Source organism: Phacochoerus africanus, chromosome 1 (assembly GCF_016906955.1).
Source record: "Phacochoerus africanus isolate WHEZ1 chromosome 1, ROS_Pafr_v1, whole genome shotgun sequence".
Taxonomy (NCBI): domain Eukaryota; kingdom Metazoa; phylum Chordata; class Mammalia; order Artiodactyla; family Suidae; genus Phacochoerus; species Phacochoerus africanus.
The window spans coordinates 155,746,018-155,769,926 of NC_062544.1; the positions used below are offsets into that span (position 1 = coordinate 155,746,018).

The 23,909-nt window shown below is 55.8% G+C and overlaps 1 protein-coding gene across 3 annotated transcripts; it reads right to left on the minus strand.

The window, feature by feature from the left end:
* Positions 1–6,931: 6,931 nt before the first annotated feature.
* AMOTL2 (angiomotin like 2) lies at positions 6,932–23,629 on the minus strand. 3 transcript variants are annotated; one of them, XM_047782858.1, is made up of 10 exons: positions 23,492–23,629; positions 20,241–21,035; positions 17,285–17,588; positions 16,087–16,231; positions 15,619–15,711; positions 12,216–12,511; positions 11,180–11,487; positions 10,176–10,393; positions 9,438–9,608; positions 6,932–8,768 (listed from the first exon to the last, which is right to left on the minus strand). In XM_047782858.1, the coding sequence occupies exons 2-10, from the start codon at positions 20,972–20,974 to the stop codon at positions 8,710–8,712; spliced, it is 2,328 nt and encodes a 775-aa protein (XP_047638814.1). In that variant the 5' UTR covers positions 20,975–21,035; positions 23,492–23,629; the 3' UTR covers positions 6,932–8,709. The 3 variants fall into 3 exon arrangements, with proteins under 3 accessions (XP_047638814.1, XP_047638808.1, XP_047638812.1); XM_047782852.1 differs by having other exon boundaries at positions 9,438–9,611; XM_047782856.1 differs by lacking the exon at positions 23,492–23,629 and adding an exon at positions 22,846–22,918 and having other exon boundaries at positions 9,438–9,611.
* Between the last annotated feature and the right edge of the window lie 280 nt (positions 23,630–23,909).

A 23,909-nucleotide genomic window follows, 5' to 3' on the forward strand; every position in this document is an offset into this window, starting at 1 on the left:
AAGCCTTCTGTTTGCTCCTGTGAGGCTGTGTTGGCAGGGCCACGTCTATGCATGAGTGAACTTTGTCCCCTCCATCTGTCAGATACTAGGTGTTTGCTCCAAGTAGCAACTCTCTTGGGGAAGAATGAGTCGTGTATAGGGAGCATTTCTGGGGTTATGTGTGTGCTGTGGGAGTGTGTACATGTGTGTAAAAGTGTGCATGCCACTTTAGTGTACATGAAGTTTTATGATGAGGGTTGGTGGGCAGATGTGCATGTGATCAAGCTCATGAGCATGTTTCCAGTCTGGGTGTGTAAAGTGTGGAAATGTGTGTGTTGCATTTGCAGGTGTGAAAATGTGTTCAACAAGAGAAGGGACTCTCCAAGTGTCCACTGTGCCCCATACCCTGGGCTCAGATGCAGAAACAAACCAGATGGAACCTTCTCTGAAGTCATGGCCCTGCACCGATGTGGTCACAGGAATGGGGCTCAACCCACCTCCTGGGCTGGAAGTATCCCTTCTGTGAAAAGCTGGACATGGATGCACTGAGCACGGCACATGCTGGGTTTTTACCAAGAGAATGGCCTATGGCGGGGTCGAGAGCTGGCTCTTAAAGAAAGAAGGTCCTGAAAAGAGGGAGGAGACCATTTACAGGGAAACTTTAACCCACTGTCGTCACAGTGACTCCAGGGAGGCCCTTGAGCGGATGCCCTGAGGGGGGATGGATGACCCCGGCCCACCCTGGGGGAAGAGCCATCTCAGGGAGCTGCAGGCTCTGCAGGATTCAGGGGGGTCATGCTTGGTGATCCTGATTTCTTCTTCCTTTGCAATACCCACTGGCTTCCTGTCCCCTACCTCACATGAAGGCTTCAACCACGTTCAAGTTTATAAAACTCTCCTTTTATTAACACTTCTGTCTGGGACACTTCCTTCTTCAGACAGGTGTGTAAATTTCTCCTTCAAATCTTTGCTCAAATGTCACCTTAATAACCACCCCCTTTAAAATTGTAACTCTCCCGTTCGCCCCTCCTCCTGGCTTTCAACGCCTCATCACTCTTGCCCTCCTGTTTCTCCCAAAGCTATTATCACCTTCTCACACATTGTGGACCCATGCTGCCAGAGGCCAAACGTGCAGAACTGGAGCGTGAGCACTTAGAAACGTCTGTACTCTAGCACCTTTGCATACTTCAGAATCTATAGCATTTGATATTGCCCAGAAATCCAAATGCAGATTGGAAAAAAAGGAACTGGCTTTGTGCCGCAGAGAGTTTAAGAATCTTTGTTCTAACGCTCTATAAAATGTATTCAGTTTCCTGTTTGCCTCCCCCATCCCATTGCTGCCTGAATGCAGGCTCCACTGGGCAGGGGTTTTGTCTGCTTTGTCCCCCTTGTTCTCCCAGAATCTAGAAGAGTGTCTGGCCCACAGTGGGGGCTTCATGGATATTTGTTGAATGAGCGAATGTGGCGAGGCGGTCTGAGAGGGTGAAGCATCGCCAGCAGGACATGGGGTGGGAAGGCAGCAAGGCTTCCCTGTGCCCCATCCCCGCCTGGCCTGGCTGTGAGCATAGGGCTCTGGGTCTGAACCTTCCTGAGTTGTTGTGGGAACTCAAGTATCATAGGACATGGTTGGGAAGTGTCATCCTGATAAAAAGAGGTTTTGTTTTTTAATAAAAAGAGTTCTGCCTTGGCTTTACCCCGTCCCTGTCCCCAGCCTGTTCCCAGAGGGAGCCGGGGGCTGGCAGGGCCAGGCAGGCAGGAGTGGCTTTCTTAGAGTGGAGGGAGTTTGGTTCTACCAGCTGTTCCCACGGCTGGGGCTGGTGGGGCCCACGTGGCCTGCAGCGCCTGGGCCTGCCTCATGGGCCAGCCATCCTGCAGGGCCGGTTCTGGGCTCACACACCCATGGCTGCCTGCTCAGCTACTCCCCTTGGGCTCAACTTCTCCTTCTCTGACCCTAAGACTCCACCCACGGAATCTCTTTCATCCTCCCCTACCTCCCAGAATGGTGGGAAATCTGGCCAAAGAGGAGGGGTGTGGTCCTCTGGCTAAAACATCCTAAGGGGCTCCTGTCTGGGCAGGGCTCAGGGCCATTCGTGACCCCAGCATGGGGATAGGAGGAACCTCTGTGTAACTGAAAATGTCAGTTATATCTTCTCACTTGCTCCCTCTCAGTCAGCAGGGCCACAGACCAACATCCCCTAACAAGACTCCCTGGGTCTGCAGGTCTCTCCTCTCCTCCCTCTCCTGGTCCTAGGAAACATCAAAGAAGTCGTGGAGCAGAGGCTGCTGGAGGAAGTGATGCTCAAGTTGGGTTCTGATGGATGACTTTTGAGTTAAACAGACCAAGAGAGGAGAAAAGAGATGAGAAAGGCATCCAGAGAAAAGGAACAGCATGAACAAAGGCCCAGCAGTCAGAGAGCCCGTAGCGCACCAGAATCATCCATCGGTTGTTTGTGTGGCTGGGCGTGCAAGAGAAGATGGTGGAATCCTGAGCCAGGAAAATAGACAGGGGCCAGTTCTTATCAAGAACACTCGTTTAGTTCACGCTTTAGAGCACCCCCATGCCTGGCTCAGGATGGGATATAAGGATAAAAGGGATGGTGGGAAGAGAAAGATGTTTGGACACACACTTGCCTTATTCATCACTGTACCCTCAGTGCTAGCCACAGTGCTGGGAACATGGCGGACACTCCATAAACAGCTGTAACACAAATGAATGAATGGATGAATGGATGAAGAAATGGCCCAGTCAAATAAGGAGAAAGGCAGTTTTGCTGAGGCAGAGAACTCAGCCTTAGAAAAAGCCTCTGGGAAGGAGGACTGTTTTTCTTGATTTTAAATTGGAGAAGGTTGCTGTACTTTCCAGGGCACATCTCAGCCACGGCTGGTACCCTTAGTCACTCCATGGCTGCGATTTTGGTATTTTCGCTGCTGATGCAACACACTGCGAGGATTTCCACAGTGCACCGTGTTGAGCAAGCCCAGAGTGCAGCAGAGAGATGGGGCAGGGCCTCTGAGAGCTGGTAAAGAAGGCCAAAGTGATGCAAGAAGAGGCCAAACAGTGCAGGGAAATGGCCTTATTGTTGCCCCACCACACCTGGAATGTGGCTCTAGGGAGGAGCCTTTGGACTCGCAAGAGGCATTTATCTGAAGTCTGCTCGTGATATTTGGCCGGCTCAGTATGGAAAGTGGACAGACAGGCCCTGCCACCGTTGAGTGGTGTGACTTTTCAGGGCAACGGGGAGCGGACTGTCAGATGTCCCCACCCCCACCCTGCAGCCCCACCAGACTCGGGCTGGAAGCTGGAGCATTGCTCGGTGGAGGAGAGCAGAGAACAGATAGGGGCCTGCCGTGGGTCTGGTCCTTGGCAAGCTGGTCAGCCCTGTGATCCATACTCTGTGGTGACACCTTCCTGCCAGACCCCAGGGTCCCTGGTTGTGGGCACCTCTGCCCCAGTGTAGAGGGTTGGGTAAGAGTGGGTACCCAGAAGCTGCCACCCCTCTGCCCCAGGTTGGAGTATAACTGCAGCTTCATTGATCCCCAGCTCCATTCCTTATCTGAGAGGAATAAGGACGAGTCTGAATCTTGGCACCTCCCAGGGCTTTATTCCTTCCAGGAGACATAGATTGACTGGGAAGTTAATGAAGAACCCCCTTGGGAGTTCCCATCATGGCTCAGTGGTTGATGAATCCAACTAGGAACCATGAGGTTGCGGGTTCAATCCCTGGCCTTGCTCAGTGGGTTAACGATCCGGCATTGCCGTGAGCTGTGGTGTAGGTTGCAGACACAGCTCAGATCCCACATTGCTGTGGCTCTGGCGTAGGTCGGCGGCTACAGCTCCGACTGGATCCCTAGCCTGAGAACCTCCATATGCTGTGGGTGTGGCCCTAGAAAATGCAAAAAGACAAAAAAAAAAAAAGAAGCCCCTTCTAAGACCCTAGACCTTATTTTGTATTTGCCACTTTGCATTCTTCTTAAAGAAAATCCCTCAAATTGTAGAAACTTCAGGTCCCACAAAACTGCACATACCCCTGCCAGTTATCCTTGACTCTGGAAAACCTTGAACAGACAGTGAGTGCCTGGGGACTCAGGGCTCATGGGCCTCCTGCCTGAACCTCAGGTGGAGGCCTCCACCTGACAGCTGGGAGTCAGATGGTGGAGGGGTCTAGCTTAGAGCAGGCAGGGTCCTCTCTTGGGCCCAGGGCGGGTGTGCTGGAGCGGCTGGGCTGGTATGGGTGAAGGAAATTGTCAGCTCAAGAAAGATCAAAGTGTCATCTTTAGAAGAAGAGGTAAACAAGTGTGAAGGCACCAGATCAAATAGCACTTCTAATTATGTCCATATGGCCGACTGGTGGGGTATTTGGGGATGACCCGGGTTGACCGCAGGCTTAAAGTGGATGCTATGATATACAATACCCTGAATTGTACACTTTAAAAGGGTGGAATTTATGGTATAATTGAGATTGAATTATATCTCAATAATAATAGTAAAAGAGTGCTGAGAGCTTGGTTGCTATGCAGCTTTCCTCCTAGGTTGGACCCAGGCCAGCCCTTGAAGGTACTGCTTGTCGCCGGGGCTTCTGGGCTGCCTCTTGAAACATCAGTCACACACACAGTCACACTGTTCGGGGACCACAGTGTCCTCGTCCTCACTGAGCTAGGAGGCAAGATGGTAGCGCTACAAACAAGTTCCCTGTCCAGCTCGGGTTCCTGAGGCCAGTTGTGGGGGGGCTTTAGCCATTTCTGGGCTATTGGGTCCCAATTTGCTGCCCCCACCTTGGCATATTTGGCTAAGCCCTGTGAGCCTGAAATCTGCTCTGCTCAGACCAGGGGAAGAGTTAACAATTAACCTGGAGGTGAGAGAGAGGACAGGGCTGGGACAGCGCCCACTGGTTGCCTTCTCGCCCTCTGGGGCAGCAGGGACCCCTTCTGACCTGCACTCCCAACTGTGTTTGCAGAGGCACTGGGTGGTGGCAGGCCAGGCAGAGTAGAGCTGTTCCTAGCGGAGGAACTGGGTCTCCAAGGACCCAGCAGAGCTTCCTATGGGGTCCTGGGACTGGTCCCCTCAACACAAGTGCCCAGGGAACATTGTCAGATGCTCCCTTCCCCTGGGGCCAGGCCAATGGCACTGCAGCCACAGATCACCAGTTCTAGAGCTTTGCTAGGCTGAATTTCAAATTGCATGGAAGCCTGCTTAACTCCTTTTCATGTCTCCTCACACCCACTGGTGACCCTGTGGCTGGACCCCATGGTGACCCTGCAAGGACACCAGCCAGGAAATATGGGTGGCCCTCCTGTCTTTCTCTGTGGGACAGCTCAGGCACACACGTGTACAGACTCGTATGCAAATACACTTGCATGTATGTGGGCTGGGAACACTGCTTTCTTTGATACCCTGGCCTGTGCCAAGGAAACATTAAAGAAAATCCTGACAGATTGGCTCCTGCAAAAGGTACAGATGCTTTGCAAGCCCCTGGCCAAGGGGCTGGGGATGGGATGGCGCCCTCAACAGGCCTTATGGTACTGGGTCTTGGCTGCCCTCCAAGGCTCTTTTGGAGGAACCTTTTTGCCAGGCTGCTCTTTGGAATGCCCTGCCACAGGCACTGCCATTTTGTCTGGACACCACATCTTAACAAATGTCTCCGTGGGCTGGTATGACCAAGGGAGGATGTGCGGGAGCAGGAGCTCTGGTGTTGAGGCCACCTCCAAGGACCAGGCCTTCATCCTAGGACAGTAGCCAATCACACTCCACACAGCAAATCCCAGTCCAGGAGGTAGGAGTAAAAGAGGCTTTGATGCTTCCCCAGGAAGGTGGGGGTCGGGGGTGGGTAGGAGGCAGGCTGGAGGGGGCTGGGGTAGAGGCATGGCCATGGGGTGCATTGTGCTGGTCAGGGAATCCCATCTATCTGCAAAGTTGCTAAAAATCCTTGGATGTTCCCAATTCCTCCACCTGCCTGGCTGCATCTCTTGTGGGCCAGTGGGCTGGCTCAGGAAGCCCATCTCTAGGATGCTGCTTGGTTACTCATCGTCATGGTTGCTGAGTCCCTACACCTGCCCTGAAAATACTTCACCCACCGCCATGGGGGTGACTGTTCCCATCATGAGCTCGACTGGCTCCCAGGTCCCTCTGGGGGTTGGCCTCTTGACTGCCAGCCCACATCATGATGGGGGACCTCTGTGTGCAGACCGGCCCATGGATGCAGGCGCTTTGTTTCTCATACAAGGACACTTGAGATTGAGAATGGTTTTCTCTGTGGTGGATTGGAGTGATTTGCCTTCCTGGGCCGGAGGCAGGAGTGGTGATGCCACAGTTGGGTGGTGGGAGGGGGGCTGGTCTGGTACCCAAGATCAGGCCACACACATGAACACACACTGCCAGGGTCCAAGCAGAGGGCCAGCATGGTGCTCTTGGATGGTCCTAGATAAGGAGTCCCTGTACTGTGACGGAGGAGGTAAGGATAAAACCACCTTTGGACACCCACTCCTACTGTGGAGTAACCATAGCATGTGGGCAAACAAAGCCAATGAGGACAAAGCTTCCTGGGGAGGCCATCCATCTGCTGGACCACATGGAAAGAAAGCCAACCGCATCCTCATTCCAGCCCTCTCAATGTAGCCTCACAAAATTCCTCAAAGAGATTACCCTGTGTATCCTCTGCGCCTTGCAAATAAGGATGGACCTGCCTCAACTGCTGGTTTCTCACAATCAGAAAATGGAAACAGGCACACCCTTCACTCCTTGTATACCAGCAATGGCAGTGATCCTGAGCTGGCCGTTTATGGATATGATTTGACCAGGGTTTAAGAACCAAGACACACAGGAACCCGGGGTGGGCGAGTGGGGGTCCAGCTCAGTGCCAAGAGTGGTTGGGGACTATAACATGGGTGGCCCCCCGCAAATCCCTACCCCCATTCCTTTCCCTCTCAGTGAAGTCTCACACCTGTGCAAAGAGGCTGCTTTGAATTAAAAATTTTTTTAATTAAAATACTGTTATACCCAGTGGAATGCAGCAGCAATCCTGGTACAGGGTGGCATAACAAAACAGCCATGTTTACATTTTAAATATTTATGATAACTTAAACATACAGACACACATCATGGTCTTTGGCAGAAAATGTTCACAGCACAAAAAATACTTTAAAAGAAATACCAAATATTAATCCAAAATATATTAAGTCATTTTTTTTTCCTTTCATGATTTTTTTTGGCTTTTTTTCTCTTTTTTTCTTTTTTCTTTGTAAACAATGCACATGAACCAAATGCATTTTTCAGCTTTAAAGAGGGGGAGGGGGATTTAAAAAAAATATGCAATTGTCCAGCAAATGCAAATGTTTAAAAAGGAAACTTGAGGAACCACGGGAATAAAACAACACATACAAAACCTAAAAAAAAAAAAAGTAAAGGAAAAAAACACAAAGAGTCAAGGAGGACTAAAAACAGTCAAGATAAATTACTAAAACCCACCGATCACTCCTGGGGCTGAGCTGGGGACCTCTTTAAGACCAGAAGTTAAAGTCACTGCCGCTGGCAGGCTGCCATTGGATGCTTCACTCCAGTTCCCAAGCCCTTGGTCCTGCTTCCGGGTGCTGGGTGGCTTGAGGAGCCAGCCTCAGGGCACCACGGTGTGACAGGGGCTCCATTCAGAAGACTCTTGAGTCCCATCTCACATCTCTTAACTCATGGCCTAGTTTTCACCAGCACGGCTCTCTCCCAGTCCCTCCAGGGGGTGGTGAAAAACGAAGACCGATGAGGACAATGCCATCTCTCCAGTTTCCTTCGGGAGAAGTGGTGCTGGGAAGCCCACCACGGCTGAGGCCTGGGCGGTGGCTGCTTCAGCTGGCTCAGGGTTCATAACCAAATGGACAGGATGTCCCAGGGACAGGAGCTGTGGAGCTATTTCAAGAGGCTGGTGATGGCAGGAGGGGGATCCCCATGGACATTTAAAACAGGGTTCAAGATGAAGAAAAAGACAGTCAACATCCCTCAGATCAACTGGTATCGCATCCACGGGCCAGGGTCTGGAGATGGGGAGATGGCTGAGAGGCTGGTCAGAAGTACAGGAACCGTGGCAACAGGGATGGGAGCATAGAACAGGGTGGGGGGCAAATCTGAAGCGCCCGTTTCACAAGAAAGGGAATTATATACAAACTTCCCAGCACAACCCAGTCATCTGCAAGTGTGGGGGGGCAAACACCCTCAACAGTCCCCACAAGACAAAAATCTTGATGACCCCAGGGAGGCAATGAGGCGCTGAGGAGCAGATGAGGTTGGAGGGACCGCACTGAGCCAGGCTTGACAATTTGACCAGCCCACCTGGTGTCCACAGGCAGCCATCCTTGGAAATGAGCCCCCCAAATCAGCATATACCCTCCCTCCCTGCCCGCATGCCCAGTGAGGGGTGCAGAAGGGGCCAGCTCCCTTCTGAGCTTTCAGTTGCTACCCTGGCAGCAAGCCTTGGGCGGCAGTAGCGGTCAAGTCCTCATCCTGCAGGGGTCCAGGAGGAGTGTGGGGCTAAGGGGCAGAGTTTTCTGTGGGGCGGGGGACAGTGCTCACAGCTCCCCTCGCCCTTGCAGCATCTTTCCCCAACTCCTGGGACCAGATGGTCAGTGGGAATGAGTGCCTGGCTTGGGGAGGGGTGGGGACCACGGCAGCAGGGGGGCTGCTGGAATGGGGGCGTGGCAGAGGCAGAGGCGAGCAGGGAATGGTTCAGCGTCTCTGAGGCACCGCCTCCTTTAGATCAGAATTTCCACCATGTCCGACAAATCCTGGACTCTGGATGTGGCAACAGAATCTGGAGAGACCAGAAAATAAGCACATGCCAGCAAGCATTACCAGATTGCCCTTTTAGACCCTGTCCTGTTTTACAGTGAGGCTCTGTCTTCCTCAGCTTTTCCCACCTCAACTGCCTGGGTGCCCGGGTCCCCCAGAACTTGGCCAAGAAGCAAGAAGCTCTGCTCTGCTCCCCCTCGGCTCAAACCACTAGCCTCCAGAGGGGAAGACACATTTGTTTATAACTTGGAACCGGCTGGAGGGCTTGGAGGGAGGGTGGAGAGCCCCGAGGGAGGGAGGCTGCCGCATTCTTTCCGTGCCTGTGGTTTTCTGAGAGGCTGAGGCACAGGCAAATATGCACAGGCTAACGTGAAAGGGAGCAAACACATTCATGGCATCTTCTCAGATTTCTCCTTCCCGGATTCTTTTTTTTTTTTTTAAATAGTCTTCTAACTTGAGAGGGCCAGCAGGGTAACTTGCCAAGCTCCATTATCTTAGATATTGAGATTGGCAAGTCAAGATGTAAGGAAGACTTCGAAAGAGGAAAGTGCCTCCCTGGTGGATCTGTCTGTAATCAGGGTTTTCAGGGCCTCTATTCAAACCTCCAACCAGCTCTAAAGTGTATGGAGGCGGGCCTCACACCCCACCCATCAGTCCCTGAGGGGCACAGAAGTTGAGGGGGGATACTTACCCATCGAGGCGGTCCTCTGGCCACTGCTGCACCCCAGAAGGCTGTCAGGCTCCAGGCCCAGGCAGGGGGCAGTGCTGTCCTGGGGGCTATCGGTCTGGGTGCTCCCATCTCTGCTCCCGTGTTTGGCATGGGCAGCGAGGGGAGCTGTGGCCATGGGCTCCTCTGCTCTGTCTGCTGGAAAGGCAGGAGGCTCAGAATTATTGCCTTGTCCATGAGGTGTCGCCCCATGAAGAACACCCCAACTTAACTGTATCTACTGGGAGGTGTGAGCCCTTCTGGATTTGCCAGAACTTCCATTGTGATTAAATGCTCCTTTTCCCCTAAGGGGGGTAACTATCAGGTTGGATTGTGTTCCAAAAGCTTTGAGTGGAAGAAGCCTTCTTGAAGGGTTGTGGATTAAATCTTAAACCCAGCAGGGACTCTCGAATTTCTGTGGCATCTGCTTGGAAGGAGGAGTGAAGGGCTGGCCCAGAAGGTACATCTGCACAAGGAGCTCTATTTTTACTTAGATGATAAGTGGTGGGGGCCAGGGCAGTGGACTTGACGGAGGTGGGGGCTACAGCCTGCTTCTTCACACTAGGGGACAGCTTCGGGCCACGGGGTCACTGGAGCCAGGGTATAAGCCGGCCTCCCTGGGCGAGGGGTTGGGACGCCCCCGGCTCCTCTGAGCCTCAGTTCTGAGGAGAAGCCCGAGAGCACCCTAACCCTCAGCTCTGCTGCATGCCCACCTCCTCTCACCTGCAGCCAGCTGGACAGAAGCATCCATCTGCCGTTCGCCGGAGGAGAGCCCTTGCCAGCCCTGGGTCCCTGCAGCTGCAGCCACGAAGATAGATGGCACAGACTTGGCGGGCCTCAGGGAGCCCTGGGTGGCCTTGCCAGGGTCTTTCCTGGAACGCTGCTGAAGGACCTTGATCACCGCGTCCTTCTCCAGGATCTGGGCATGGAGCACTTTTAACCTGAAGGGAGAGAGGCCATGCTTACTCCTCAGACCCACAGATTGGCAGCCTCAACCCTTCCTGCCTCGCTGAAGTGAGAGGGAAAGCCTCCCCTATGGCCAGGCTAGATGCTCTTGGCCTTACGGCCGGGGCCGGGAGGGGACCTTCAGAAACACCATCATAGCTCTGCAATTTGATGCTCTGAAAACTACCAGTATGTGAGGTGCTGGGCCTTTCTTCTACCAGCAAAGGCAGGTGGTCAAGGGGTGGGATCTTGGGTTCATCTGATGACAGCAATGACATGACCCCCATCCTGGAGGCCCACCCCTAGGGCTGCTGACCATCAAAAGGGCTCAGTTGATGTGCCTGGGCTTTTGAGTCAGGTATAGGTCATATGGAAATCTTGTGGGGGCTCTGAGATTGTTTTGGGAGAGGAAGTACTATCTACCTGTGGGCCAGGTGCCTCGGCCACATTCCTCCTAGGGTCATACATGATATGGACTGAGGAGGAAAGGCTTATTCTGTTTTATGTGGGGGAAGGGAGCAGATAAAGGCCCAGAGCCTTGGATGGCATCCAAGAGTGGGGTCTCCTGGGCAGACTGAGGGCTCAGATGGTACCTCTGGGTGAGACCATGCATGTGATGCTAGCTGTACCTAAAGCATGGAGGTCAGCTCCGAAGCAGGAGGGGTTGCTGGGCCATGTGGGGCCAGGGGTGTTTACCAGAGGTTAAGGACAAGGACAGGGCAGGGCCTGGACATCACCATCACCCCACCCCTGCCTCAGGTGCCCAGCCCACGATGCCCAACCTGCTTTCCATCTCCTGATGCCTGTGGCCACCAGTGAGCAGGCCCTCGTTGAAGCTGCTGCTGGGCGAGGGCTGGGGGGAGTGTCGGATGAGGGTGGTGTCCCGCTGGGCGGCGGCTGTGGCGGCCGCATCCATGGCAAATTGCCTCATGGCACGTTCCTCCAAATACTTCTGCTCCCACTTGGTCATGTCGGCCTCCAGGGCCAGGACCTGCTCCTCCTTTTCCCGGAGCTGTTCCGACAGCCTCAGGGCACTGAGCTCCGGGGACCCACCACTGCCACTGCCACAGGTGGGGGTGCCTGCCTGTCTCTGCAGAGAGAAGGGCATGGCGGTCAGGCCACAGGTCCTCACCCCCACACGAGGACTCTCACTGAGGCCTGTGCTTGGTCAGCCCTCAGGGCACACTCTCCACCCGGCTGCCACCCAGAAAAGAGAGGGGAGCCACAAATCCTGCACCCCTGCCCTGAATCCTCTAACCAAGGATGTAGAGAAGATCAGGTCTGCCTTTGCAAAGCGACCATATAAATCATCCTCCAAACTGGGAAAGGGGTGCACTCATGTAAACTAGGACAGAACTGGGCAATCCAGGAGGTCTGGGAGAAGGGGAAGGTTGGGAGTGGCAACAGAACTCTATCGGAGTGATATTTACACAGTCCAAGGTGAGGATAAAGACTCAGGATCTGGGCGACCACCTCCTCCCCCTCCCCCCACCCCTGATCTCGGGAAGACACACAAGAGCTGGCTAGCCTTCTCCATCAAGGCTCCTGAGCCACTTTCTCTAGAGAGCAGGAGTGCCAGCTGGGGCTGCTGGTGAGGACAGGGGCCTGAGTCCCTGAGGTCAGCACATGGCCAGGTGGCAAAGCCTCTGCTAAGACTGGTGGCCAGGAGGGAGGGGCCTTCAGCGGGGCTGGCACCAATCACCCTGGCTTTCCAAGGGGGCTCAGCCTGGATCTGAGCAGGGATGCCCAGGAGCTCCAGAGCTGGCCTCTTTGGATGATGTCCCTGCTCCACCACCTCCATGCATCTTCCCAGCATACCTGCTGCGCACGCAGGGCCTTGAGTTCCTGCTCTAGGCGCGTCCGCAGACGTAGCTCCAGTTGCTCCCGCTTCTCACAGGCAGCCTGCAGCTGCCCCAGGGCCTGCTGCAGCCGCTCCACCTTCTCCACATAGGCCTGCTTCTTGCGCAGCTCCTCCTCAGCCCGCGCTGCCCGGCCCTGGGCGTTGCTCAGAGCCTGCTCCAGCAGCTCAGCGCGCCGCCGCTGGTCCTCGATGGCTCCGCGCAGCAGTGCCATCTCCCGCTCCAGCTTCTCCTGCTCCTGCTGCTGCTCATAGCCTGCAGGGAGAGAGGGGGGTCTGGTCAGTGACAGCAACCACCCCAGCTGGCCCCACAGAGTCCCCACCACGTGGCGGGTTCTGTGTGACCACTGCATGAGCAGGATTACATCTTATCCTCTCAACAACCTAGGAGGACCATGATTAATCCCATTGTATGAGCTGGGAAACTGAGGTTCAGGTGAAGTCACGAGTAAATGTCAGTGCCAGACCTGGGCCCTTGCAGTAATGACTGGGCTACACTGTTTCTCTGCTGAGATATGGCTTTGCCAGGAGAGAGCCCCAAACACTGCCTGCTTGCATAAGGTGTCATCATTTCCAAAACACATTCACCATTTCCCTTGAGCCTCATGGTGACACTTGAAACTGGCCAGATAGGAACTGTGATGGCCATTTCCGGATGGGAAAAAGGAAGCTCAGGTGGACTGTGATGGGGTCCCAGAGAACGGAGGAATGGGGAAAAGAACCACTGCATGCTGCCCCATGAGCCAGGCACTTACACATCTTATTCTACTGAAGCCTCCCATAACAGCCCCCAGAAGCAGGATTTGTGCTCCCCAGTTTGAAGGGGAGGAAACACAGAAGGTGAGTGGTACTCTCAGGATGGGGACCCAAGTCAGCCTGGCTCTGAAGGACCAAGCTGCCTGCTTGCCTGTGGGGTGATCTACACACTCCTAAAGTGGGCTTCCAGGGCTCATTCTGCAGACTCAGACCCCTCCCCACCGAGCCCCACTTAGTACCACATTTCCTTCCAGGGTCTGGGGACACCACTAGGATGTTGGCAACTAGGCTCAGAAAGAAAGGCAAACCTTGCAGCCCAATGAAAATGACTATGGTCCAAAGATTCGTGTCTGAGGCTCCAGCTACCCTGACTTATAAATCATCTTGTTAAACTGCCCAAGAGTACTCTGTTCAGGGACCCTCTCCATAGAGCTGACAAGGTCTGAACAAGACCACTGAGCCCTCCAGCTGAGGCTCTAGTCTTAAATCCACCTCCCATGCACCTGGCCCTTGGGGGTCCCAGGCTGCTCTCCATCCCCCACTATCCCCTACCCTTGAGTGTGTCCTGCCTTGCTTTTTTTTTTTGGCTGAGCCCATGTCATGTGGAAGTTCCAGGGCTAGGGATTGAACCCATATCAGGGCAATGACTCAAGCCACTGCAATGACAGATCTTTAACCCGCAGAGCCACAGGAGAATTCCTGAGTGTGTCCTGTCTTAATGGAGGGCAGGAGTGGGACAGACTCTGGGGCGTGCCTGAAGTCAAAGGTACCATCTCTAGAGCAACACTATCATAGCACAGTGGACTTTTCTGCTGTAAAGGACTTGTTCTACTCCAGGCCAACCAATGCAGTGGCCACCAGACACGTGTGGCTAAGCACCTATCAGATAGGACAGTGAAGGTTCTACAACAGAAGAGTGAAGGCTTGGGGCTCAGCAGGCAGAAGGGAGGATTCATTTACTCAGGGCCCTGGTGCAGAGAGGGAGGACACAGGCCACCCAGGTCAGCTCTGGCTCACTCTGGATTTTTGAAGGCTGGGCCCAGGCCGGCCTCATTCTTTGGTGGGGAAGAAAAAGATGGCGAAGCTCCACAACATTGAGATGGAGCCTTTACTCCTGAGCTGGCCTGATACCTGAGTGGGGGAGAAGGGGCAGGCAGCACGTGCAGACTGGGACTTCGGATCTAGAGACAATGACCCCGTTCCAGGGTGGCTTCACAGAGCCAGAGAGCTAACAGAGTTTGCAGGAGGCCTCTCATCCCAGGCTTAGGACTGACTATCCCATCTTACCACCCCAGAATCCCAGGCTCAGGTGAGAAGAAAGTGCCCAAGGGGGCCAAGGTTAGGAAAACCAGGCCTCGGGGCTCAAGGCCAGATTCCCAGGGAGGGCAGGGCCTGGCCAGAGCTGGGTGTCTGTACAGCTTGCCTAGTAGGAAAAGCAGATGGCACTGCTGATAGTGGTCACACTTCCCTACTAGTGTTGACTGACTGGAGGAAAGGTGAGATCAACCAGAGACATTTCCCTGAGCCTGCTGGTTTCCCCATGGCTATCTGGAGCAAAAGAGTTGCTTGGCTTTCCTCAGCCCTTGGGAAGGGTCCCAGGAACTCAGCCTTTGGCTTCCAGCAGCTCCCTGTCACCTTGCGGACACCTCTAAGGCCCCAGCAGGGGCTAGGAGGCCCGAGACCTTGGCCACCCCCAGCCACTAGGATAAAACCTTGGACCAGTCTGGCAGGGTAGGGAACCCAGGGTGTGGGTTGGATCGGAGCCTGGAGACTGAGGAGGGGGCCAAGGGCAGGCAGGAGGGCAGGACAAGCCTTGGAGGCAGCTGGGGGCTGCGCCTGGAAAGGAAGGCCCCGCAGCACATCCCGGCCCCTTTGTCCCAGTGTCCCTCCTCCTGCTGCGCGGGCGGGGCGGGGCCCGGAGCGGGAGGGAGCGGCGGGCGGGCAGGCGCAGCGGAACAGCCCGGGCTCAGGAATGCCTGGCATCCAGGTCACCCGCCGCTGCGAGATTAATGGCTCCAGCCGGGAGCCAAGAACAGCCAGGCGCTCGCTCCCCGGGGAGCGGAAACGCCTCCGGCCAGCCTCCCCCCTTCCCCCGCCCGCTCCCAGAAACCCGTCGGTGATTTCCTTTCTTTGGTTGAGACCGGCCCCCACAGTTGGTCCTCTCCTGCAGAGCGCCCCAACTCTGCCTCTTTCTAGCAACCCGTCCTCTCAGGACTCCCTAGGGCTCCCTCCTCTCCTTAGGCACCACCGTCTCCCTCCCAGAGACCCGAAGTGAGGACCTCCAGCCAGCAGAGCCCTGCCTACCTCCTGCCCACTCCCCACACTTAAGGGCTCTTCCTTTTTTTTTTTTTTGTCTTTTTACTTTTTCTAGGGTCTAATCGGAGCTATAGCTGCGGGCCTAAGCCACAGCTCACGGCAACGCTGGATCCTTAACCCACTGAGCAAAGGCAGGGATCGAATCCGCAACATCATGGTTCCTAGTTGGATTGTTAACCACTGAGCCACCAGGGGAACTCCCTGCACTTGGCCTTCCTAATGGTTCCTTCTTCAAAGCCACCCACCAACCACACCTCCCCATCAAGCTCCTCTGTGGGACCCCCTACTCACTCTGAGCCAGCAGCTTGGCCACCATGTCCTGACTGCCTGCCTGGGCCTCCTGTGTCTTGCTTGCCAGGCGGCGGTTTGCAGATTCCAATCTTTCTGTTTCAAATGAAGAAAAGACATTTTAAGGAAAAAATGTTTGAGTACAAGTGAAGCTGCCTGGGGGTGGGGGGCCGTCCCCTGAGGGTCCTATGAGTCTGGCTGCATTCTCCAAGGGGCTCACTGGGAGGCCCCAAGGACAGAGCACCTGGGGACAGAGAGGTGAGAGCTCCATGGTGGGCCCCAAGGTCTAGAACACAGGGACAAGCATCTCTCTATCAAGGTGGCCCCCAAGGAATCTCAGCCTGGCCCCCTTTGAATCAAATTATACTATTTTTATAGAGGACAGAGATTCTGAATTATATTCCTTAGAACAGAGGAAGCAAGCCATCTGAAAGCACTCCCTGCTCCCCCACCTGGGTGAGCTGCCCTCACCTCTAAGATCCCGGTTGAAGTCCTGCAGCCTCCTCATCTCACTGTCCATCTTGTTTCGCATAGTCTTCTCCAGGGCCTCCCTCTTGGAAGAGGCCCTCGTCAGGCTCTCATGGGCCTCAGAGAGCCTCTGGATTTCACTCTCCAGCTGCAAGAGGCAGACAGCAGAGCTGAAGGGAGGAGAGCTCCCAGGGAGTAAGTGGCATCAAGGTCCCCTCCACAGGCCTGGGCTGGTAGGCTACTCTCCATCAGGAAGGGTGGGAGGAGGGGATGAAAAGTCACAGATAGCTCCAGTGAGATGGTCAGCAGTCTGTAGCCTCTGCAGGGGGACCAGACTGCTGGAATGGGCAGGCTAGGGTTCCTTCTTCAACTGTTTCAAGGTCCTGAGCAAACCCAAGGCCAGGTTCTCTGGAAGTGGCTGCCTCCAATGTGACTATGCACAGCTTTCCCATGGCCAAGGTCCGGAAAGAAGCCTTTTCCTTTTGTCAGGCTTCTACTGAGAAACCTGGGCATAATGGACCAGGAGTGGCTACTCAGACTCCAGCCATGATCTGGGGTTGGAGGGCGGAGGGGCAGCCTGACTTATCTTGGATACCCCAGGACAGCCACAGGAGACCTGGGGCCACTTGGTCAGGCTGAGGGCACAGCTGATAACACTTCACTAAGAAGGGAGCACCAGTCTCCAGCCTGAGTGCCTCTGCCTAGGGGATTTGCTTCTCCAGCCATTGCCATCCACCCCAGAGCCAAGCCTGGCCCCAGCCGCCCCTCCCACTTGGCCACTGGAAGGTTCCGCACGTGCTCCAAGCTGGCCTGTGATTCCAATAAGTCGCTCGTTCTTTCCAAGAGGAGGGGCTTTCTCTATAGCCAGGGCTGGCCTCGAACAGACGTGCTGTTGTGTGGGGGATACAAAGGGCTCTCTGTGGGAGGTGTCCAGGGGAGGGGGTGTGTGCAGGGGAAGGGTGTGAGTGTGAGGGAGCCACTGAATGGGCTCTTTCTAATCACCACTGGGCAGCAACTGCTCATGCTCCAGGCCTGCTCTGCCGGCTGCTCCCCAGCTGTCTGGAGTCAGGGATGGAGTTGAGGGCTGAGAAGCCCAGCCAGACTAGCTTTCAGACTCCTCTGCTCCCCCTTGGATGGCCCCTTTCAGGTCACCCTGGCCTGCCTTGGTCCCCCTGCCCCTCCGAGGCCCCAGCCGTGCTACCTTCTCTATGCGACCCGCCTTCTCTGCCGAGCTCTCCAGCTCCCTCTGCAGCCTCTCGTTGTCCCTCTGCAGCCTGGCATTCTCCCTCAGCACAGTCTCCATCTGGGCCAGGTGGGCACCGCCTGAGGTGGCCAAGGAGGCCTGGGTGTTTGCTGGGCCCTCTACCCCAGGTGGGCTGAGGGAGCCCAGCGGGCCATGGCTGAGGGCAGCTGGGTGTGGGGGTGGAGGGTGCTCCTGGGGCTGCTGCAGATACTGGTACTGCTGCTGCTGGAGGAATACAGGAGGCACCTGGGCCTGCAGGATCCTGGGGAACAGAAGAGACGATGCTCAAACACAGCAGACTCTCATCCCATTGCCACCCCGAGTCGCCCGAGCCCTCCTGGACAGACTACCTCCCCAAAGCATCAGGCAGTGCCCTATGGGGAAGACCTTTTCCACATGGCATTCCCAAGACCCTGAAGGGCTGGAGGGGATTAACATCAATAGGCTTGTCTCACACCCAGCCGCACTGTGGCTGAGGCCTTGGGGATCAGCCTGAGCCATCCTGGGCCTCCTAAGTAACCCCTGCTTAAATAACAGATCTTTTAAAATGTGCCCTTGACCCTTCTAATCAATAGAAGGCTCTTTTTTTGAATCTGGAGGCCTCATTCACCATGACTGAACACGCAGCCCTCCAGGCCCCTGAGCCCTGGCAGCTACCCTGGGTCTGTTCCAGCTGCCATGTCGGGCCCTGTGCTCGCACCTGCCAGCATAGCGCGCTCAACTTCTTCTCTCGCCTATTTCGGTTCCATCACCCCTTGAAGAAACATTTTTAGAAGACTGGCTAAGGTTAGAGCAGTGAGACAGATGTCAGGGTTAGCGTCTGGGCTTCAGAGACTGACAAAATAGGCATTCAGATCCTGGCTCCAGTGTTTAACCCCGTGGGGCCCTCAGGGCTCTGCTCAATGAGGAGGATGAATGTTAGGGGAGTTGTCCGGGCTCCATTCGCCTGGCAGAGCCCTGGGCAAAGACAGCCCCTCCTCTGTCTCTCCTCGTGGAGGCTGCAGCTTACTCGCTGCTCAAAGAGTAAATGTGACTCCAACACTTGATTTTCTGGGGTGTAGGCGCTGCCTCTGGACTCTTGCAAGAGCCTGAATTTAGGGGCAGTGTTCAACTGGCATGTGGCGCTGATGGAACATCACCCTTAGGACCCCGTGTTACGGGACGAGGCATGTGGGGTCACAGAGCTTTTCTGGGGCCTTGGGACTGAACAGATGGCTCAGTTGCACCAAGAATTTGCCCACTTGGCCCATCACCTCAGCACTCAAGCCTGCCTTTCCCCCACCCCTCCCCCTCCAGACGAGGCTCCCCTGCTCCTCTAACCTACTGTTCTTAAGATTCTCGGCTAAAAGAACAGTCCCTGTCCCTGGTTCCTAGCAAACAAGCTTTGTCTGATCAGACAAAGGAGAAGCCAAGCCAATGTATTTCTCTTCCTGCCCAAGGCAGAGCTTCCAGTGAGAGCTGAGAGGGTCCCTACTGGAATGGGCAAACTCTCCCTGTGCTGCTAAATGTGGCATTTTGGGGTTGCTTCACCAACTTACTCCCCCTGCCCCCCAGCCAGGCAGACACACTGGCATTCTTTGGGGATGACTTCGCTGCGAGAAAGAATAGAGCGTCCTTCCCTTCACACTTGCTGGTTCTTCCCCTGTCCTCCCCTCCCCCTCCCTCTTTTTTTGTTCTCCTGCAAACAAGTCTACTTCCTTTTCCCCGATATTATCTTTTCCGGACAGGGCTCAATAAGGCTGGTCCAAGAGACAAAACCACGGCTCAGCTTCCGAAACTCTCCCTGGACTGAGCCCTGAGAAGGGAGATAAGGGGGTGGGGGTGGGGGGGCCAGGAGGTGGAGGTTGGCGAAAACCCACAGGCTTTGTGCCTCCATTCCAAGGCCCTCACGTCACTCATGTCTCGAGAGCAAGGAAAGGCATCCATCTTTCCTGGGAAAGGCCACATGGTGGGAAAGTGGGTGACTACATGACGACTCAGCAAGCATGAAGAAAGCTAGACTTGGACCTTGGGCCATCAGAGGAAGGGAATCTGCAAACGCTCAGGTTCCTCTGGTGGGGTTTCCTGGACCCGCATGGGGGGAGACGCAGGGCATGTGAAATGAAGGGAAGGATGCGTCAGCTTCTCAGGAAAAGGTGCTGGGCCAAGTGAGAGCCTCGTTTCTAGGAACCCTATTTCTACAAACTATCTGGGCTTTCCTGGCCCCCGGCATCCATTCTCTACATGCAGCAGAGGGACCATTTTAAAAAGGTAAGCCAAAGCACATCCTCTGAAGGCTTCCCTTCACCCTCAGAATCTAAGTCCCTCCCAACAGCCTCTCTGGAGCCTCCACAGAAAGGGGCTCACCTGGACCCAGAATCCTCTCCCACTCCAGGCTCCAGCCACATGGGCCACATAGCAAAACATGAAAGGGAATGAATGGTAGGGACAGGGCAGCTCCCGCCTTGGTGGAGGAGGGGGAGAGACCTCTAAGGAGGCCATCTGGTCCTTTCTGCCTCCACTGAGGAATGCCTCTCCTAATTACAGAAAGCAGACATGTCCACTTGGTCTAGAAACCTCCAGAGAAGGCTGTCTCACCTTCTTCCCATTTAATGTGGAAACAGCTTGGCAATGATTCCCAACCCTTTGCAAGCTCTTTCTGAAACCTAACTTTTAACCCCCTGTTGTAATTCATAGCCCGAGAACCCTTGTGGCATGACTGCCGCAGCCAATCAGACGATGGTGTCCATCTCTAAATTAAAGCAAGGGATGCCGCTAAGTTCTCATGTGAACCTGGCCAAATCCCTCTCTCCTTCCAGCACTAGCTCGCATCTTGAGGCAGAGGGTATCCTCAGCCTTCCTCTGGAGGCTTGGCACTCCAGGACCACTACACTGGAAGGAAGCCAAGAGTCTGAAGACTGCAGTGGGCAGTTACCTGACTTCCGCATGCTGGAAGTGTGGGCTGCCACGGGCGCGGTACCGCGGGTCGGTGACAGCGGAAGTGGTCTCATGAGCTAGCACGCCATGTGGGTACTGAGGTGGAGGTCCACGGGGCTCTGGGCCCTCAGCGGGGGCGCCCCTGGGCAGGGGGCCCTGCTGGTTGCGGGCCAGCTGAGGGAAGCTGTGGGAGGCACTCATGTGGCTGGGGGTGCGGGCCCCGTTCCTCTCCAGGGACAGCTGCAGGAGTCGCTCGCTCAGGGAGCGCACGTGCCCGTGCCTCAGCTCTCGCAGGGCCTCATCCTGCCTCCGACTGCCTCCCAGGGCCCCACGGGGATCCCGGTCCCCAATATGTGCCTGGGACCCCGCCTGCTGGGCCGCGTAGTACTGTGAGTGGGCTTTTGCCTCCTCATAGGTGGGCAACTCCTCGCCCTTGCTGGACTGTGGGCACAGGCGGTACAGGCCGTTCTCTGCCAGGTGGGTCTCGGTGCCCTGGTGCTCCTGGCCCTGGGGCTCCTGCCTCGTGGCCTGCTGTAGCACCTGACTGTCCTCGGGGGCCATGATCTCCAGAGGGGCCTGGGGGCTCCCCGTGCTCCCAGCGCCGGCCCCACCCCGCAGGGCCTGCTGCTGGATGGCCAGCAGCGTGCGGGTCTCAGTCAGGTTGCCATAGCGCAGCTGCTCCTGGATGAGGCGGTGCAGGACCGTCCCTGAAGAGTCTTCCAGCGTCCTCATGCTTCCTGGGCTTGCACCCACCTGCCTGGACAAAGGCCAGTGGTACCTGGCCCCAGAGCACCTGGAAGGAGAGAAGAAGAGCGCTCAGTGGGAGCACATAGGAAAGGGGGGCACTTTTCATTACTATCTGGCCCAAAACATAATGGGAAGGCCGTGGAGGGGCACACCAGCTTGGGTTCAACTGCCAATGCTGCCATGTATTAAGGCAAGTCACCTAACATATAAGCCTCAGTTTCTCTAGAATAAATATAGAAAGATTAATGCTTGCCTCACAGAGTTGACAATTAAAGGGAACAGCAGATTCGCTTCTGGTGCACCATAAATCCTTGGCAAAGGACTGCCATTATAATCATATTCATGGAGACTTACTGTACCCAGAGAAAGACACCAGTCACCTAGAAGGAATCTCAGCTTCCTGCAGTCAGCGTCCCATAAAACAGCCTGATGAGGCTTCAGGACAGGCCTAGTTCAGCTCTAACCAGTGAACTGTCCAGTCGAGGTGGGGTGGGGGCAGGGGAAGAGCTCCAGTTTATTGGTAGGTGACAAAGAATAAGTCCAGCCCAGTACAAGCCCTAGGCAAAGAGCCCCCAGGACCCTCTAGGATGAAACATGTCTGAGCGCCAGCCTTTGCACAGCTAACTCACCACCCTTTACCCCACAGAGCCCTCCCAGTTATGAGATGACCTTGGCAGTCACACTGCAAGGTGAACAGGAAGGAGGAGAAAATGCATCTGGATTGGTGAATAAGGAATGAAAGAAAAGAGACTACAATAGGACAACGGTTTTGTGAGATGAGGCAGGAAGGTGCCACCCATCAAAGTCACATAGTCTGTGTGCTGAAAATAACTGCGCTCCCTGGAAGTGCCCTGACGGTCCTCTAGGTGCACAGGGGATGGGCACTCAGCATCTTGACATCAGTCACACCCACTTGAGCCAACTGGAGGAGCAAGGGACCAAGGGGGAGGTTCTTGGCTGCAGGAACCAGAGGCCTCTGAGCCTAAACTGCAGGGAGATAATATCTCCTAAGGTTGGTGTTCCCTTCTGAGCCTGAGCTCCCAGTGGCTCATGGCCTGGAAGGCTGCCCGCCTCACCTGGCTTCCTTTCCACAGCCTCCTCCAACACAAACCTCCAAACTGAGACTCAGGGAAGATTAAACAAAACCCACACCTCCACAGGTCCTATGAGTAAGGGAGGAGGTCAGTAGGAAGAATGCTGTCCCTTCTCTGCCACTAAACTAGCCCTAATGCCCTGCTTCAGTTGGGGCTTGGTGGAAGCAGCCATTCCCAATGCACTCCTCCCCTCTCAGCTGCCCAGAACCAGGAGAGGGAGATGAATCTAGAGGGCATCTCTGTGCCCATCCTTCTTGGCACCCCTTCCACTCCCCCAACACACACACACACACACACACACACACAATGAGGGGAGATCCAAGACTCTAGAGCTACCAGAGGCAAAACAAACAGGAATCATTTCGCCCTAGCGTTTCATTCACAGGGGCACTTCCTAATTTAATCGCTATCTGGGCTGACTTCAGCTGAGGAGGACCGGGGAACACAGCTTTCCAGACAGACTCCAGCCCCCCTCACCCCCTACTATGTGCCTGGAAGTAGGGAAAACCTCCCCACGCCTCTCATCCCGCAGGGTCCTGGTCAACCCTTTCAGATGAACATTCTTTCCGCTGAGCCGTAATTAAAATCTGCGCCCCAGACCCGGATCGTGCACCCTTGCTGCGCTAGCGCGCCCCGCTCTCTGAAACCCCCTCTTCTAAGGAAGCAGGCAACTCCGGCCTTTGCCTGAACTCACGCTCTCCTAAGCAGCTAAAGCGAGGATCGCTAAGTCAGATCGCACCCCAGCCAGAGATCCCGCCCTACCCGGACTCCTGGGTGACCACAAGAACCCGGTGGCCGCCGCTGTCCCTGCAGCGGGTGGACAAGAGTAGCCCGCGGTCCGGAGAGGTCTTTAAGCGTCGCGGGTCCGCCTCCCTCCCTCCCTTCCGAGCCCTCTTTGTTTTCCAAATGCTCCAGCGCTGACGTCACCGGGCTGGACGGCAGGCTGCATTCTTTCTAAGTGAGAGCCAGACCGTGGCTCCAGAGAGGATTTTCCAAGGAAGACAAAGAGGAATTCTTGGGCTAGTTGGGGGGCAGAGACACCTGTAACCCCCACCTAAACCAAGTCAGCCCCCAGGGCCCTGCGACTTAAGCTCCAAACGGCGCCTCCTGCCCGGATCCGCGCCCCTCTCCCCAACCCGCGACCCCAAACACCCACTCCGCTCCCCGCAAGGCTGTCCCGTCCTCTAGCCCCAGTCGACCCGCACACTTTCGGGAGACCCCAGGCGCCCGGCCGCAGTCCGGCTTCCCGGCGGCTGGGAAGGGCTTGCTGCGCCTGGAAGACGCTGGGTCCGCCTGGCTCCAGCTCCCGCTCCCGGAAAAGGCCGGGCTGCACCCGAGCTCGAGCTACGGCTGGGGAGCGTCTCTGCTGCCCCGTGCGCTCCGCGAAACACCAAGCGGCCTTCCTTACCGCTGCGGCCCACGGGCGCTCGGTGCGGTCCGACCGGACGACCTGGCCTGGCCCGGTTCCGCTCAGCGCGGCGGCGGAGGTGTGCTCTCGGCGGTGGCGTCGACGCTCTGACCGCTCGGGCCCCAGCGCCCAGCCCCAGGGTCGGCCCGCGCCGGAGGCGGCTGCTATGCCAGGAATGTGAGAGTTTCAGGTTCCCCCTCGGGATCAAAGCGAACCACAAATAACCTCGCAGCGCGCCGCCCTCCTCGGCCCTCCGCCTCCTCCTGCTCCCTCCTCCTCGCTCCCGCCTTCCTCCGGGGAGGCGGCGCTGCTACCCCGCTGCCCTGGGCCTGCAGCACGCGCTGCCCACCTCCCCGCCCCGCGCCCCCGGCTCTTCAGATCGGCTGGGGACGAATGAATCCAACTCGAGCCCTTACTG

Coding starts and splice junctions, on each gene's coding strand:
- AMOTL2 (XM_047782852.1), bottom strand. CDS start 20,974: ATGAGGACGCTGGAAGACTCTTCAGGGACGGTCCTGCACCGCCTCATC. Junction 15,712..16,086: donor CTTCAACCGGGATCTTAGAG/GTGAGGGCAGCT, acceptor CATTTGAAACAG/AAAGATTGGAATCTGCAAAC. Junction 8,769..9,437: donor CCAGAGGACCGCCTCGATGG/GTAAGTATCCCC, acceptor TGGTCTCTCCAG/ATTCTGTTGCCACATCCAGA.